This window comes from Aspergillus fijiensis (assembly GCF_003184825.1).
Source record: "Aspergillus fijiensis CBS 313.89 unplaced genomic scaffold BO72scaffold_89, whole genome shotgun sequence".
In the NCBI taxonomy this organism is placed as follows: domain Eukaryota; kingdom Fungi; phylum Ascomycota; class Eurotiomycetes; order Eurotiales; family Aspergillaceae; genus Aspergillus; species Aspergillus fijiensis.
Genome location: NW_024469065.1, coordinates 39,118 through 57,616, shown reverse-complemented (window position 1 = coordinate 57,616; position 18,499 = coordinate 39,118). Strand labels below are relative to the sequence as shown.

Below are 18,499 nucleotides of genomic sequence, written 5' to 3'. Positions count from 1 at the left end.
GTTCTTATATAAAAATAAATTATTATTTTACTATATATATTTTTAAAAAATATTGTTATTACAAACTACCAGCAGAAATTTAATAATAAGGATTTAGCTAGAAATAAATAAAACTATAAAAAATACTATAAAGTTCTACTTTTTTAATTTTTTTATTTTTAAAATAGCTAATAAGACTATTTAAATCTAATTTTGAATAGGATTAAACTAGATTATTAATATTATTTAATATAATATTATAGTTATATTCTGTAGACTTGTTTATTTTATAAAAATAAATTAATAATATAGTCAGCTGATAATCTTATAGATCTATTTAATAAATATAATTATATATTAGATTATAGCTTTATTTTAGAATAATTTTTGATATATTATATAACCGTCTGATAATAAACTTAAAAATATTAAAATTAAATAGTATTAAAAGTATATTAAAAAATAGAACTAAATAATAAAAAATTTAATATAGTACTAAACTCTAAAGTAAGATTGAATAAAAAATAATATTAATATATTTAATATAAAAATAAAATATTTATTTATAAGTAGAATCAGCGGCTGTATAGCTTTTTACTATTTAGCTATAATTAAAACTAACCGGCTAATCTAATATTATATAATATAACTAATAATAAAATATATTAATAAATAGTACGCCGGCTCTACTATTAATTATAATAATATATTAATTATATATATAATCTTTAGAATTAATACTACTTTTATTCACAGAAAAACTCTGTATATTAATATTAGATTTTTTAATATATAAAATATTAATAAAATATATCAGCTTATTTGTCGGTTATTAATAAAACATAAAATATATTATAATTTATTTGATAATATAAAGCTGTATTAATATCCGTAATTTCATTTACTTTAATAAAAAATTATAGTTAAAATATATAAAAAATTAAATAAATAAACTAAAACATTATAGTTGAAATATATAAGATATTAAGTAAGCAAGCTAAAAAACGATAGTTAAAATATATAAGAAATTAAGTAAGTAAGTTCAAAAGCTGTAGTTAAAATATATAAGAAATTAAACAAGTAAATCTAAAAACTATAGTTAAAGCATATAAGAAATCAAGCAAGCAAGCCAAAGGGCTGTAGTTGAAGCGTGCAAGGAATTGCGTTTGTGGGGCCTAAATATATATACTATAGCTGGTAAAACTATTATACTGATAAATATTATTAAAAAAAGAAAAAATATTAAAAATTACAAAATAAAAAATATAAATATTAAAAAATAAAAAATATAAATATTAAAACATTAAAAAATAATTTATATTCTAATACTACCTATAAAATTATTGGTAATCTATATTAAATTTTTAAATATATTTATTAGTTTAATGTTTTTATCATTTTTAGTATCTATAATATTACTATTTTATTAAATAAAACAATTATATATAATTATAGTAAGAATATTATTAAATAATTAATTAAAATTATTAACAGCTATATATTTAAATATTTTTATATAATAGATAAGAAAAATCAAATTTTTAAAATCCATATTTACCGTGTAAATTCTTAAGATAAAAAAATAATTAATAATATATTTAAATCTTTCTAAAAATAAAACAAATCAAAGTTTATTAAATTTTATATACTATTTAGTTACTTTATTTTTATAGTATAATAATTATTTAGACTAAAAATAATAAATATAAATATAAAGATTATATAATAATTAATTTTTAAGATACTAATACCGACGCTATTTAAAATATTTATTTTATTTTATATTGAAAAATATATTTAAGCTTATTTATTATTATTAATATATTATTATTATTATTATTAAAATATTCTATTAATAGCTTATATAATATAATTATTAAAACTAAATTATTATTCGAAACTATTAAAATTAAGAGATTTTTAATGTTATTTTTATAAAATATTTTAATAATATTCTATATATTTAGTATAATATAGAATTATTCTTAAATAATCTTATATTAATAAAAACATATATAAATAATTCTACTTCTAGCTACGAGATATTTAATAATATTATTAATAATAAAAAATAATAAAAAATAATAAAAAATAATAAAAAATAATAAAAAATAATAAAAAATAATAAAAAATAAAGTTAATCTTAACAATTACTTAGAATATTCATATAAGATTCTTGAATATATATAATTAATTAATCTAAAAATTAAACTAAAAGAGTTTAATCTATAAATTAATGGTTTTAGATTTATTATATTTAAATTAAAACTTATTATATTATATATTTTATTATTCTCTTATATTTTTATTGAATTAAAGTATTTTTTAACTTAGGTGGCTGTTTTTAATACTAAATAGATTAATATATATAAAAAACTATACTATTCTAGTAGCAGAAAGTATTCTTATTAAAAAGAATTCTATTAAAATATATTTTTAGAAAAAATTATTTAGTTATATATTAGTTAAATCTATTAAAAAAAGCTTAATATCTTTAAAATATTTTAATATAATTTTGTTTATATATATATTTTATTTTAATTGTAATTTAATAAATAGTTATATATCGATCTTAATATATAAAAGAAAATATAATATTATAATATATTATACTTCCGTATATACTATTATTAAAAAACTAATTCTATTTTTTATGCTAAAATATAATCTATATTTTTTATAAATTAATTTTTATAATCTGTTAAGATTTGATATTATTTTACTAAAATAAAAGTTGCTTATTTTATATAAATAATTTATAAATTATATTATATAATTAAATTTATAAATATATTTAAGCTATTAATTATTTTTATTGGTTATATATTTATTATAAATATTTATATTTATTATACTATATTTCTATATTTACTATTATAATTAAAAAATTAAACTTATATTTTATGTATTTTATAATATATATAATAATTTATTCTATATATTTACTATAAACCGGATATTATAAATATTATTGACGGCGGCCCTGGGGCCTTAGTATCTGAGGTACCAGCTTACTGCTTACCGGCTGTCTTAGCTAGTTCTTTTTATAGCTTTATATAGAAAAATCAACAAGTCTTCTTTATTTTTTAAAGATATTATTAGATTATAAGCTCTTACTCTTAATAATATCTTATTTTATTACTTTTTATTAATATTTTTATACTTCTTAGTATTTTATATTTATATATATTTTTTACTTTTATTTATTTATAATAACAAGGCTTTTTAGCCTGTAGGCTTTTATATTAAGATAATCAGATCCGACAACAAAACTATCTTTTTTTTTATTATTTTTTTATTTAATTAGTATTAATATAGCAACCAAGTTCTTTCTATAATTCTTTTTATAATACTTCCGGAAGTAAAACTGCTTAAAGACCATCTTAACTAAAATATTTAGTATTATTTTATTAAGATTATTCTTTATATTAATTAAATTAATATTCTAATTAATTTTGTTTTTTTCTGTCTATATATAATTAACAATAAAAAGAAATATATAATATAAAATAAATAGTTTATTACTATTAATAATTAATTTATAGATTAACTCTTATCTAAAATTTTTAATAAATATTTAACTATTTATACTAACTGTATACACGCGGATAAAATTTTTAATAAAATATATTATATTATTTATAAAACTAATGTAATAAATAAACAGAATATTATATTAGATTTTTTATTTTTCTATATTTTAATTTTTATTAATATATTTGTATATATTATTATTTTTTAAGTTTTATATTTTAATATTTATTATTTCGGCTGTAAGCTTAATATATATTCTATAGTTTTAATATTTTTATATAAGTTTAAGAATACTTTTTCTATATAAATTATAGTCTATAAGAATAAAATTAATAATAATATAGATTTTTTCAATAATATAAAGCTTTTTAAGTTAATTTAGTACTTTAAAAGTCTTATAAATAAAACTAAAAAATTAAGAAAATTAATCTCTTCGGTATATTATTTTCTGCAGTTAAAGTACTAAAAAAAACTTTAATAATAATATTAAATTATCTACTAAAAAATTTATACTTAATTAATTTAATACGAAATTTTTTGCTCTTTAGATTATTATATTAATTAAATAAATTAATAATAAGTATATTTTTTATAGCTCTTTTATATACAGTTTTAATTATTATTTTTATCTATACTTAAAACTATATTCTGGTAATTAAAAACTTTTTAAAACCAATATATAATATTTTCTAAAGCTAGAAAGCCAAGTCTTGACTATACCGTATATAGTTAATATCTTTAAAAATTAAGCCAAGATATTTATATATAGTAATTAGCCGGCGGGTATATATAAGTTTTTTAGATTTTAAAAAAATCAGACAGTTTTTATACTATATTATTATATTTTTAGTTTTTTATATAGCTAAGACAATTAGCAGACGGGTATATATAGATTTCTTAAATTTTAAGACAATTAGATATTTTTTTACTATATTATCTGATTTTTATTTTTATAATCTTTTATACTTTTTTTCTTTATAGTAATTCTTTATATATATTTTAGCTTTATATTTATACAGTAAGCTAAGAGGGTATAACAGTAGCTCTGGAGTTTTAGTATCTAAGATGCCAGCTTACCGCCTACCGGCTGTCTTAGCTAGTTTTTTCTATAGCTTTATATAGAGAAATTAACAAGCCTTCTCCACCTCTCAGAGATGTTATCAATTATAACAAGTACTTTATTTTATTTTTTCTAAAAGAAAAAAGAATTCTTAAAGAATTCTATTATATAATATAGGTTCTAATAATTATATAGAAAACATATTTATTTTCAATATTAAAAATATAAATATTAAAATATTTGATTTTATTAAAATATTTATTATTTATATATTTAAGTATTTATTTATTATATTTTTATATCTGTTTAAGCAGTTTAAAAACTATATTAAATAAAAATATATATTAGATTCTTACATTTTTAAATTTTTAAATATATTATGTAATAATATTAAAGCTATAAGTCCTACTGTTCTTTTTTATATTAAGTATAATAGTTTTTTATATATACCTAAATATAGTATATATTAAGATAATAAAAATAAAAATATTATATCAACTAAAATATTCTGACTATATTTATTATATAATCCTATTTAAAATATCTTTTAGATAATATATAATAATTAATATTACTACAATTTAGAAAAATACCTTAATATCTTAAAAACCTTAATATTCTACTATTATTAATATCTTTTATACAATTATATATATTATTATTTTAATTATTATTTATATTAAATACTTAAATACAAGCTGTATAATAACTTATAATTTATTACTTTATTTTTTGTACTATTTTATATAATTATTTTTAATTATTTATTAATTTTTTTATACAACAGATATATTTAATTACTTATTCTAATAAATAAATTTATTAAAAACTAAAATATGTTTTAAATAAAGCCGACAAAGATACTTAAATAAAAAATAATTCTTATATTTTTATAATCCTATAACTAGAATATTTTCATATATAAATTTCTAATAAAAACTAATGTCTTATTTCTAATATATCTTATAATCATTTTAAAAACTTAAAATATTAATAATTATTTAATATTATTTATTATTTTGAAATAAATAGTAGTTTGGAGTATATAATTTAGTTTCTAAAAATTATATTATAATATATTACTATTAAAAAACTATTCTAGATTATATAATTACTAGATCTTATTATATTCTTTAATAGATCTATCTATTTTTTAACAGATTATATATATATAAAACTATATATAATATAAAGTTAAACCAGCTGTTTAATTTATTAAAATTATTTATCTTAATATTTTAAGACTTTATATCTATTTATTTTAATATAAAAACTATTATTAAGTATACTACAGTCTATATAAAATATAAATATAATATTAAATATAAATCTATATACTTTGATATAAGTAATAAAATATATTTAAGACCAAATAAAAAATATAATATATTTATTATTAAAAATATTTTATATAAGCTGGCATATTAGTTTTTCGGTTTTTTAGTATTGTTAAATATATTAAATACTATATATACTATTTTAAACTATTTAATATATTTAAAATCTATTCTGTTATATTAGTACTATAACTTAAATTTATATTTTAAAAGAATCTTTTTATATATTAACTACCCGAACTGCCCGCGGTTAATAAAAATTAATAGAAAATTAAATATATTCTTAACAAATATTTATATTATTATAAATAAGATTTTATATATATTAAATATCTTATATGTTAGCTTAAATACGGTCCGGAGTATAACTAATTTTAATTCACCCGATCTTATTTATACTTTTAAAAATAGTATTAACTAGTTATTTATATTCTGTTTTATATTTTATTAAGACTATCTGTCTAAAGTATATTTTTTCTTTTTATTAATTTTTATATATTTATTTATATTCTATATTTTATACATTTTATTTTTTAATATATTTATATTATTTTCATATATTTCTATATATATATATAATATTGAGAATAATATATCTTTTCGGCAGAAGTAACTATAACTATTATATTTAATATTTGATATATTAAGACTTTTATATCTTTTTATATTATTATTTATAGTAATAATATCTATAGTTTACTATAGGTGATATACTTAGCTTTTCGGCCTTCCAGGCTCTTTATCAAATAAACAACTTCCATATATTTACTCTTTGTTATTAATGATTCATTCACAAGTAATTACTAAAATTAAAATATTTATTAATATTTATAAAGTAAGTATTAATATTCTTATTAATAGTATGTATTTCGGATTATAGTACAATAGTTAAAGGCTAAAAATCTTTCTAAAAAGATTTTCAAAAAATAAAAGTATTAAAAATAATAATAAAATTAGTCGGATTTCTAAATAGTTGGGCAGTAGAGGAATAAACAGTCAAACTTATAAATAGTTTTTTACTAAAATTACCTTATTTTATATTTATTATCTTAATTATTTTGAATATTTTAATAGTTTTAATCTTAGTTTATTAGTAATATATAATTATTATAAATATAATAAATAATATATATACTAAATTAAGTAAGTCGGACTGGCCAGATATTTTTAATATAAATAGTTTACTAAAACTAAAAATAAATATAGAAGTACTTAATATAGTTAATAAAAGATATATTTAATCTAATAGATTTAATATTTTAGTTTAGAATCTGGAATTTAATTTATATTTATTTTATTAGATATAAAACTCGGGCAGATCTAATATATAATATACTAAATATAAAAATTTACAAATAGTTTTATTTTAAAATAAATAATTTATGAACCAGTTTAATATACATTAGAAATCATAATTTCAAAGTAGCTTGATAATATATAACTATATATATAAAAAATAGTAATATTATAACACAGAGATAAAAAAATAAAAGAAAAGAAAATAGTTAAAATTCTGGTTTTTATATTATTAAAGTAAGGCGCAAGCTTGATAAAAAATATTAATATTTAAAAAAATATATCTAAAAAACCCAGGATTATCTTAAATATACTATTAATTTATTATTAATATATTGGACTAAAAGCCCTGAAAACACAAAAATATTAAAATAATATAATAGTATAAAGTTATTATTCTTTCTAAGTATGAAATATAGAGTATTAAATATAATTATAGAAAATAAAAAGAAATAAAAGAAATGAAACAGAAGCAGTAAGATAGAAGAAATAAGATAAAAGAAACAAACAGAGTCAATAATAACTATATTTTAAATAAAATCAATCTAGTAAATATAAATTAGAAATAATTAATATATTCTTTATATTTCAATATTAACTTGTTAAAATAATAATATTATTTTTATTAATAAGTTAGAGTTATATAACTAATAGCTTTAAATTTTTTTTAAAAAGTTATAATTAAGATTATAAAACTATTTCTAATATTTTTAAATATTAAAAAAAGTTTAAATTAAAGAATATTTTTTATTTTAATATTTATTTTAAATTTACTTAGTAAAAAAGACTTTTTATATTTAATTTATTATTAATCTAATATTTTTTGATTAAATTTATATTATAATTTAGCAACTTATATCTATAGCTGTTAATAGTTTTATAATTAATTAATAATATGTTAAACTATAGTAAAATCCTCTATAAAAATCTTAAAATAATAAAAAAAATAAGCTATTAGTTATAATAAAGTTTTTTAATTCTAAATTATTATTTATTGAAAACTATTATTAAGATATATTATACTTAATAAATAACTAAAAAAGTAAGAATTATAAAAATAAAAAATATTAATTAAATATAAAATAATAGTGGTTTTTTATTTTAAAACTAGTTTTTACTATTTTTAGATATATTAAGATTCGAATGATTTTATATATTAAAATAATTAAAAATTATTAATATTATAACTTCTTTGATAAAAATATATAGCTAATCTATTAGGAATACTATACGATTTTAGAAATTATCTATAATAATATAAATAATCCAGTATATAATAAAATAGAAAATATAATATAAAAAATTAGAAAAGTTTAAAAATATAACAATTCAACCAAAATCAACTTTAGAATTATATATCTTAATCTGGATAAGCCGGATATACTACTATATATAGAGTATATTAAGTTTATAAAGAAGTAAGTTGATTAAATAAGATAAAAACACAAAAGATCGGGCAAGCCGAAGTTCTTCTGCTTAGACGATAAATAAAGCGGTCTGTAGACGGAACGGCAGAATAATTGATATGGTCGATATATGCCACAACAGCTGAAATCGAACCTATACTATTAAATAAACTGTATAAGCTATATACTATTAGATTATCTGTATATATATACAAAGTATTTTTCCGGCTGCTTAATAATAATTATTCGTTTGTAATTAATATAAAACAATATAAAAACTATATTTCGAGAGATAAAAAATAATTATTCTCAGTAAAAATGCTTAAAATAGTTAGAAACTATTATAACTATAAAAATATAGCTACGAAAACCATATTTTACTATATATAAATATTTTCTTCTTGTATCTAAAGCCTAATTACTGTTTTATTACTGTTTATTCCTCAAACCTATTGTACAACCATTTAACAACCATTTAAGCACCCTGCCCTTTCCGACAAGGCTCCATTGGAGGAAGTACGCAGACTACTTTCGCGGGACTGTAGTCCCGTGCATTCATTTGCCTTCTTGTCCTTTATCGTCCCAAAACTTATTTTTCCCTCTCGCGGTCATAAGGCATCAGTAGTGTTTTACTTCGCTCGTTATCCGTACTCCCCTGATCAAAACATAGAGATAGAAAATGACTCTCCGTCTGAGATTGGCTTGTCAATGTCTATGGGGTCCTACTTTGTACAAGCATATATCTTGGAGCCTTATATGTCTACAAATGCGATTAATATGCTGAACAAGCATTTAACTTGCGCTTCCAAACAGACCCGGCTGAAAATTTCCTACGTGCTCAAGCATATTTGCTGCGAGGGTGTCTACTGAGCAATACCTCTATCTTACTCTCCGCGAGGCTCCTCGATACCTTCTACATCTGCTCTTAGGCCTATGGATGCAAATGTCTATGTTTTGAATATACCAGCATATTCAGCCCTGTCACCATTCATCAATACGAACACAGGAAGCTGCTGCTGCGGCCCTCAAAATAGCTCACGAGATATCATGGGAATTCAGCACTGCATTCTCAAATATTGGTGTGTTTCCTTCGATCTCAACATCGCACTGTACACGATGCAGTAAAGTGTATCAAAAGTCGGCGAGAGTTGCAGCAAGTGTCGTTGGAGATGCGAAGAATGCTTGATTCTGTGGGCGTTGAAGCTGGGGACCAAGAGCAATTGAATACAGGAAACAAGGTAGCCGAGGTTAACTTATTGATGGTCAAGGTTCGTATTCAGATAGATTACTATTTTAAGTCAACCACAAATAAGCTGATCCGGGGTATAGTCGAACCGGGTTATTGGAGCTCATCTCTCCCCAACCGTCTAGTTCAATGTGGGCAGCGTATAGCCTAAGACGCCTCGGTCTTCATACTGACTTTGTTGGCCAGGTAACTGAAGAACCAGAAATTGGCAGTAGCTTCACGGCCACCCAATTGGAGCAATGGATTGCCAAGAATGTAACATGAGGTGACTTCTCAGGCTGAAATGGAATCACATGTGAAGAACGAACTCGTGGCATCAGTTTGTGTGAAGCAACTGTCTGGTTAGATGTTCATGTACGAGTCTCTTCTGATCGCACAAAAAGTCCGCTTCGGAGCCTCGGTCTCCTGTTTGGCATAGGCAAGCCCGACGGAGTTCTCAATCGTACTCCTCTTGCTCACTGGGACAGCGGTGGCTGATAGTTGAGAGGACGTCTATATGTTGTTGTCAGAGGTATCGTAATCGGGCGAATGTTTGAAACTCACTTGAACAATAAAATATGAGGTTCCGGTTCATGTACTTCGTAATGCTCCCAGCCCAAACTCTGTACAGTGGATTAGAACCACCTTGACCTATCAAATCGTTATAGGCATCATTTTCAACCAGCCATACCTGAGTTATACCAAGCGCACGCCACTCATCTTCCCAGAGCAGTTTTAAAGTTCCTTTTGCGCTATCAAAGTAGTCGGCCGGTATCTTTTTCAGCATGTTCTTAGGAAGTTGGACATGTCGGTATTCGAATTGATCATCAGAGTATCTAGAAACCAGAGGACGGTGAGAACAACCCATACATTCCTGGTCGAATTAATTACCTGGCAGAGTAGTGTATAGAGTCAATGAACTCTTCGAGTCTCTCACGTTCTGATTCTAGTAATAGACGTGGCTTCTTGTTTCTTCTGCTCATATCGATATCCATCTGGAACGACGAAGGGGTTGATGACACAGTACAGACGAAGTATTCTAGTTATAAGCAAGATAGCTAGGTTAGTGAGTGGAGAATTCGAATTTCATAAGAAGAAGATAATCTCTGGTTCTGTATGGAAACTCACGGTTCAGGCAACAGTAGACTGCAATAGGCGCAGGAACCGGGACAAACAGTAAGATTTGAACACGGGTACAGTGCGATCAAATTCTCTCCAATGACCCGGGATGTAGTAGAATCGTGATATGCATGCAAGATTTGTGATTATTCTCGGGCCGAGGGAGAGAAAATTGGAAGGGGTCGACTAAGTTAACCAAGTGGCTTTGCAACTCTTTGGGATACTGCTAGTGGGATTATCCAGGTTAATTTCAGTGCCTGAGGTGTCAATTATATAGGATGGAAATATCTCTACCGATCAAGTCCTAAACCCTTGTTCATACACTATGCACTGGTCTTACTCTATTTGAACAAAAGTTTTTGAGCATATTGGATAGTGCTAAAAATTCTCTTCTTCCAATTGAGGTTTCGCTAGTTACAAGCCGATAGCGCAAAACCTATGCAGTATCAATAACATGTAAGTAACCAATCTGATAATGAACTGGAAACCTCGCAACAACTAGAGCAGCATGACAAAAACAATATCTCTTGTTTCTCTGTGTATGGTTCCATGAATACATTGAATGCTTGGTTCTATTGTTCAAAGGACACATCTGATCTTGCCGGGAGAGGGATAGGTTCAATAGCGTGGAGGCTGGACTCGATTTGAGATACCTCTAGTATTGGGATATCTTGATGTTCTAGGACAGTTTACAACACTTGGTAGTCTGGTTTTTGTTTGAACCGTAGCTGATAGCTTGTGCCATTCTAGCAAAGGCTGTATGATTTTACCACTCTGTTTTTTTTAGAAAAGAAAATGGGTCAAATGGCCTTCTAGAAATAAAAAGTTGCCTGTGATCAGGGTTCTGGGTTCTGCCCTTCTGAAACAAAGCAATCTCTCCGAAGATTACACACTGTCTCACTCAAATATCTTATCCATCGCTACGCTGTATTCTGTAGGGCATTGTGATGGTGTATTGCGGACATAAGATAACATTGACAGTTATACCTATAATAAGTCCAGTAAGGGACTGACTGCGAGAAAATCACAGGTAGAAATTGTATTGACTCGGGTATACAAGGCCGTTAATATGTTCAAAAGTATGAGCTCTTATGTGTTATTCAGAATGTACTATATAGTTCTATACCAAGCTTCAAGACCTCATCTATAGCAAGTCTGTAATGTGAAATCTAGAGTTCTTTTTCATATACTCTTTGTATCTTCTGTTTCCATTTTGCAGATTACTTATAGGAACAGAATATGTTATCAGTAGCCTTTCACTCAGTACTCCCTTATTACAAAATAGTCAGCAATATAGCGGTTTATAGTTGGTTGATGACACTCGCAGGCAGTTGCTTAGTACTTTTACGGCTGTGAGGAATAATGTGTGGACTGTGAGGATAAAGTGAGGCCTAGGCTTACTAGTATACTAGGCCTGACTGGATAAGTATCCATAGCCTGACAGCTGGCCGTACCTGAGATGGCAAGGAAGAGGCTGCGCTGCGTATTGAATATTCTCGGTTCCAAGTTGCCAGTCTTGACAGAGGTAATGGCTAGATGACCTAGCCTATTAAGCAACTATGTAAGTTAACATAATACCGAAGCGCAACGGCGATTACTAAGGGTCAAGTGTTACTAAGATAGTAGGTCATCTCAGCCGAGGGCGCGGGAGGGTTGGAGCCTTGGAGGGAAACGAGAACCAAAGAAAAAGAGGAAAAGTGGGGTTTTTTCCTTCCATTTTTTTTACCTTTCCCTTTGCAGAATAAAAATTTAATCACTCCCACCTCAACACCTGGGGCGTTTTTTATAAGACCTTCTCCCTCCAACAATCTCCCCCAAAATTTTCACCTAGATTCCTCCCACCTTCATATCAGTTTCTCACATCTTCAATATGGCTGACGAGGTTTATGAAGGTGCCATTGGCATCGATCTTGGTATGCTAACCCACCTTGCTATCTTCATCCATCGAATGTGAAATTTTTGTACAACGTGCAGATGTTTTCTGAACATGGCTGACAACAAATTCAGGCACAACCTACTCTTGCGTTGCCAACTATGAAGGCACCAATGTTGAGATCAGTATGTATCTGCCTGTCATTGGACATTAGCCGCCATGCTTAACAAGTCCATTAGTCGCCAACGAGCAGGGTAGCTACACAACTCCCTCATTCGTTTCCTTCACCGACAAGGAACGTCTGATCGGTGAGGCCGCCAAGAACCAGGCTGCCATGAACCCCGAGAACACTATCTTCGACATCAAGTGAGTATTATCAACCCATCGAGGGCTCCTCTGTTACATGCAGAATCTGATGCATCCTAGGCGTCTTATTGGTCGCCGGTCTGAGGACCCTATTGTGAAGAAGGATATCGAGTCGTGGCCTTTCAAGGTTGTCGACCAGGGTGGCAACCCTGCCGTTGAGGTCGAATACCTTGGCGAGAGAAAGACTTTCACCCCTCAAGAAATCTCCTCCATGGTCTTGATGAAGGTAATCGAGTTGTGTCCAAAACCGGTCATCGGGTCGGGTACTGACCTCTGAGATAGATGAAGGAAGTTGCCGAGACCAAGCTCGGAAAGAAGGTTGAGAAGGCCGTTATCACGGTTCCTGCCTACTTCAACGACAACCAGCGTCAGGCTACCAAGGATGCCGGTGCTATTGCTGGCCTTAATGTCCTCCGTATTATCAACGAGCCCACTGCTGCTGCTATCGCTTATGGTCTCGGCTCTGGCAAGTCCGAGAAGGAGCGTAATGTCCTCATTTACGATCTGGGTGGTGGCACTTTCGATGTGTCCCTCCTCAACATCCAGGGAGGTGTCTTCACCGTCAAGGCCACCGCTGGAGATACCCACCTTGGTGGACAGGACTTCGACACTAACCTTCTAGACTTCTTCAAGAAGGAGTTTCAGCGCAAGACTGGAAAGGACCTGTCAGGTGACCCTAGAGCCCTCCGTCGCCTGAGAACCGCCTGTGAGCGTGCTAAGCGCACTCTGTCCAACGCCACCCAGACCACAGTTGAGATCGATTCTCTGTTCGATGGCGAGGACTTCAACTCCTCCATCACCCGTGCCCGTTTCGAAGATCTCAACGCCAAGTCCTTCTCGGGCACTCTTGAGCCTGTCCAGCAGGTCCTGAAGGACTCCGGTCTTGAGAAGAGCCAGGTTGACGAGATCGTGCTCGTCGGTGGTTCCACCCGTATCCCACGTATCCAGAAACTTCTCAGCGATTTCTTCGATGGCAAGAAGCTGGAGAAGGTAAACATGCCACCCAATAATCACCTATCGACTCATAAATTGACATGATTGACAGAGCATTAACCCCGATGAAGCTGTTGCTTACGGTGCTGCCGTGCAAGCTGGAATTCTGTCTGGAAAGGCCACCTCCGCCGAGACGCAGGATCTTCTGCTCCTCGATGTTGTTCCTCTGTCTCTTGGTGTTGCTATGGAGGGTAACATCTTCGCCCCCGTTGTTGCCCGTGGCCAGACTGTCCCTACCATTAAGAAGCGCACCTTCACAACCGTTGTTGATAACCAAACCACCGTGCAGTTCCCCGTTTACCAGGGTGAGCGTACTAACTGTGCTGACAATACCTCATTGGGCGAGTTTACCTTGGCACCCATCCCTCCCATGAGAGCTGGTGAAGCTGCCCTTGAGGTTGTCTTCGAGGTTGATGTCAACGGTATCCTTAAGGTCACTGCTACTGAGAAGTCGTCTGGTCGTACTGCCAATATCACTATCTCTAACGCTGTTGGCAAGCTTTCTACCACTGAAATCGAGCAGATGATTGATGGTAAGACATTTTGCCGCTCTAATAGTTCCTTGCACTAACCACACGTCTAGATGCTGCCAAGTTCAAGTCTAGCGATGAGGCTTTCACCAAGAAGTTTGAGTCTCGCCAGCAGCTTGAGTCCTACATCTCTCGCGTTGAAGAAATCGTCTCCGACCCCACCATGTCTCTTAAGCTCAAGCGTGGCAACAAGGAGAAGATTGAATCCGCTCTCAGCGATGCCATGGCCCAGCTTGAGATTGAGGATTCCACTCCCGAGGATTTGAAGAAGAAGGAGCTTGCTCTCAAGAGACTCATCACCAAGGCCATGGCTACTCGTTAATCCTTCTTCCAAGCCTCATCTGCTATAATAATCGTCCGTCTTGAGACCAGAGAGCCTGCCTTCCGAGTTACCCCCGACCCTTACTTGCTATTTTCAGTGAAGAATCATTTCGCTACACATGAGATCAAAGACTATGATGTTACCTACGGACCCTTTCTGGTTTGAGAGTGTTTATTTATGATTGGGGAGACAAATATGAAAAGTACATTTTTTCTCGTTCAAAGGTTACACAATGTGCCATCACTAGACATGGACCTACACACAAGTAATTAAGTAGCACTTGGGCGTAATCAACACATGAATGTTTCACTCTGACCTTAAGAAAGCTTCGATGTTACCCATACCAAGTGGGTCTAGCCTAATGTTGTTATGTAATATGTACAGCATGCGCAGTATGCTACTGGCTGGTCCAGTCTTAAGTAAGCCATGCAAAGCTTCAAGCTTAGCAGAAACCTCGCATGTGTGGTGACCTTGTCAAGACCAAACCACTCTGCGAAACAGACCAACACCTATCTAAAAGCAATGCGTGCGACTACAACACTTTCGCAAGTCTTTGGCGCTCGATGCTTCCCTCCAATCGCTCCAATAGTTTCTTCCTCACCGCTCACCGGTTTGCATAGGCTCTCTGCTCAACACAAAGTTGCAGGTGTATTGGAATATCGCAATTTTTCCAACTCAGCTGCACTTCACAAGAAGAAGGATAAATTAAGATCATCTTCCAGCGCAGTAGCCGACGATAGAGCCCTTAAAGACTCACCATCTTCTGGTGACCCTTACGATCTCTCACAACTTCATGATGGTATTTCTACTGCTTTGTCCAGCTTGAAAGATGATCTCTCTAAATTCCGCGGCGGTGGTCGGTTTGATATAAATGCCATTGAGAGCCTTCGGGTACAGCTCAGCAAGGCGACGAAAGAGACACTGAGACTTGGAGACTTAGCCCAGGTCATACCGAAGGGCGGACGCATGGTTACGGTCTTGGCTGCGGAAGAGGATGTATGGCAATTCACCCTTCCAAGTTGGCCTTTTCGACATATTTATGCTATATGATTGGCTGTTGAGCTTACTCTGACCTATTAACCTTGAGTTCTAGCACGTTAAATCAATTATCTCTGCGATCATTTCCTCCAATTTATCTTTGACCCCTCAAGCCGATCCTCACAATGCTCTCCAGCTCAATGTTCCCATCCCACCACCTACGAAAGAATCCCGGGAACAGGCAGTTACCATGGCCAAGAAAGCGATGGAAAAAGCGGTTACGGCAGTGCGGGATTCGAGAGGTGTTGTACACAAACGACTCCAAGACATGCAGAAAAAGAAGACTGCTAGACCGGACGATGTGCGAAAGGCACAGGAACAGATGGAAAAACTCTCAGAGAAGGGGCAGAAAGATGTGAAAGAACTATTTGAAACAGCAAAGAAGGCCATGGAGAGAGCATAAAATGAACTGGCAATCACGCCTCTTTCTCACAGCGAGGCCAGAGGTCATGAACATTTACAGCTTCTAGAAACTGCTTTCCAGTCGCCGAGAGTCACAACCGGGAGCCCAAGCCACATCAGCAAAAGCAACGTATGTAAGAATAGATGACTAAGTATACATGGAAGTACAGCAAAAATGAGGACGGTTAAACACGTCTTGTAGGACGGCCAGAGGTCAGAAGTGATTCCACCTTAGCAAAGAACTGCGTATCCTTTCCAGCTGTGAGATATGACCCATTGTTTTTCAAATTCGTCGCAATTTGATCTAGGACGGGAGATTGGGCAGACTGCCCACTTAAGGTCGCTGGGTATTTACCCTGAACGAGCAATTCAATCAGAGTCTTTCGATCCTTTTCGTCAATTGGGCTGAAAGTGACTTCGATAGGCTCAACCAAATCGCCTTTTCGCTGTGAGAGCTTGTCCGCAAGTAATTGAGACAGCCTCCTTGCCTCTGCTACAGCAAATGACTTCTCCTCCTCGTCCAAGAAGCGGACGTATCTGCCTTGGAAAAGCCGCTTGCCCATTTCTGTAGGAGAAACATAACCGTGGGCGAAGCGGGCGCTGATCGACGACAGTGTCTCAGCAACTCCAGCTGTATGGGCACCGACATCGGTGGGCAGAGATGGCCACGTCTCCCTTAGCGAGTCTAAAGTGACGGGCTCTGGATCATAACGAACGGAGACGGGCTTTGCTTGCTCTTCAAGTTCACGGAAAACGTCTTCGATTCCTTGTCCATCGATCGCCTCATCCGTATCGACATCTGATGGGTTGCGTGTGCGACGTTGCGTCCGATCTTTGGCTGTGGACTTTTGCGTGGGAGGTCTCGGTCCGCGGCTCCGGGCAGATGTTAAGTTCTGAGGAGTCCGAAGTCTCGGCCCCCTTATGATGTTGGTGGGCTGAGAACCGCTTCGACCGGCGGCTAAGGATCTTGCATCAATAACTCTTCGAGGAAGAGGACGATCGGAGCCCGTGTTTCTGGGATTCAGGCGAGCTGGCGGGATAATAGGCCTTCTAGGTCGAGCCTGGGAGGTTTCGCTTGAGTTCGAGGTGGACGAGGTAGTGACTCCTCGAGTATCTGGGATGATTAGGACCAAACAGTGAAATATAAATATATGCCCAAGTCAAATAGAAGCCCCCAAGAGTGTTATCGAAGATTCATCGACACAACCTAAGCGAAGGTATCAGGCAGCCCCATGGTTGGCACCACCACAAAATTTGCAGACTTACCGGATCGAGGCGTATTGGTTTGGGCCAACAAGTCAGTGGCAGAAAGGCAACGGATAAATGCATGAGGCTTTTCACCTAACTTAGCACACCCCTGGTGTAAAAGCGGAATCCGGGATTGAAACATCTTCGATGGCGAGGAAGATGTATCACAGCTGAGTTCAGGTAAGTGTAAAATTGTTTGTTCCAAGCCGCGGATGCTACATGATCACGTGCCTATGATTGCCTCGCCAGGCTATCATATCCTCCTGCATTCTTACCATCCAAACCCGGTTCAAAGTGTCTATTTTCACACGCTTCATTCATCGATTGATTCAAGACCTATGCTCAAAATGCTACGCCGTAAACCAACCGCGATAGCCGTGACGTCAGAAGACCTTACTGCTTTCGAAGAAGCGCGACTTCGCAAGTTCACTCGAAGCAGCGGAAATACAAATCATGCCACGGACACCTATCCTGTCAACTTTGATCCAAACGATGAATTGAAACCTTTGCCTGGAGACAAGGCAAGAATAGTTCGTTCGCGTGAGGAACGTATAGGCGTTTCTCGTCATCATTGAACAACCGCAAATTTCGTTTTCGCGACTGCCTCACCAATTTTCCCTTGCACCTTGGACAGGTCGTTGCTGGTCTGCATGCTATCCAAATCTTACTCGCCCGCCTCACACGGCTTACTGTGGGAATTGCATTTCGAGACAGCCCATTGTTCCTTGTACCCTAGATCCTTGTCACGCGGCCAATGTCCATCACACAGAA

At 31.1% G+C, this 18,499-nt stretch overlaps 4 protein-coding genes across 4 annotated transcripts; 2 read left to right on the top strand and 2 right to left on the bottom strand.

Annotated features, from left to right (window-relative positions):
• Positions 1-10,313: 10,313 nt before the first annotated feature.
• On the bottom strand, positions 10,314-10,832 carry BO72DRAFT_472952 (cyclin-dependent protein kinase regulatory subunit CKS1; the record flags this gene model as incomplete). The annotated part of the gene is made up of 4 exons (XM_040947170.1): positions 10,314-10,350; positions 10,402-10,460; positions 10,529-10,673; positions 10,729-10,832. 4 exons carry the CDS (start codon positions 10,830-10,832, stop codon positions 10,314-10,316), a joined length of 345 nt encoding a protein of 114 aa, XP_040795818.1.
• Positions 10,833-12,690: 1,858 nt separating this feature from the next.
• On the top strand, positions 12,691-15,226 carry hscA (putative Hsp70 chaperone (HscA)). Its single transcript, XM_040945961.1, has 7 exons — positions 12,691-12,869; positions 12,964-13,014; positions 13,069-13,195; positions 13,256-13,421; positions 13,478-14,185; positions 14,241-14,721; positions 14,772-15,226. Exons 1-7 carry the CDS (start codon positions 12,827-12,829, stop codon positions 15,038-15,040), a joined length of 1,845 nt encoding a protein of 614 aa, XP_040795817.1. The 5' UTR covers positions 12,691-12,826; the 3' UTR covers positions 15,041-15,226.
• A 262-nt stretch (positions 15,227-15,488) lies between these two features.
• On the top strand, positions 15,489-16,692 carry BO72DRAFT_453349 (ribosome-recycling factor). Its single transcript, XM_040945960.1, has 2 exons — positions 15,489-16,036; positions 16,134-16,692. The coding sequence occupies exons 1-2, from the start codon at positions 15,563-15,565 to the stop codon at positions 16,479-16,481; spliced, it is 822 nt and encodes a 273-aa protein (XP_040795816.1). The 5' UTR covers positions 15,489-15,562; the 3' UTR covers positions 16,482-16,692.
• On the bottom strand, positions 16,666-18,447 carry BO72DRAFT_463518 (uncharacterized protein; the record flags this gene model as incomplete). Its single annotated transcript, XM_040946599.1, has 3 exons — positions 16,666-17,594; positions 17,747-17,898; positions 18,419-18,447. The coding sequence occupies 3 exons, from the start codon at positions 18,445-18,447 to the stop codon at positions 16,666-16,668; spliced, it is 1,110 nt and encodes a 369-aa protein (XP_040795815.1).
• Between the last annotated feature and the right edge of the window lie 52 nt (positions 18,448-18,499).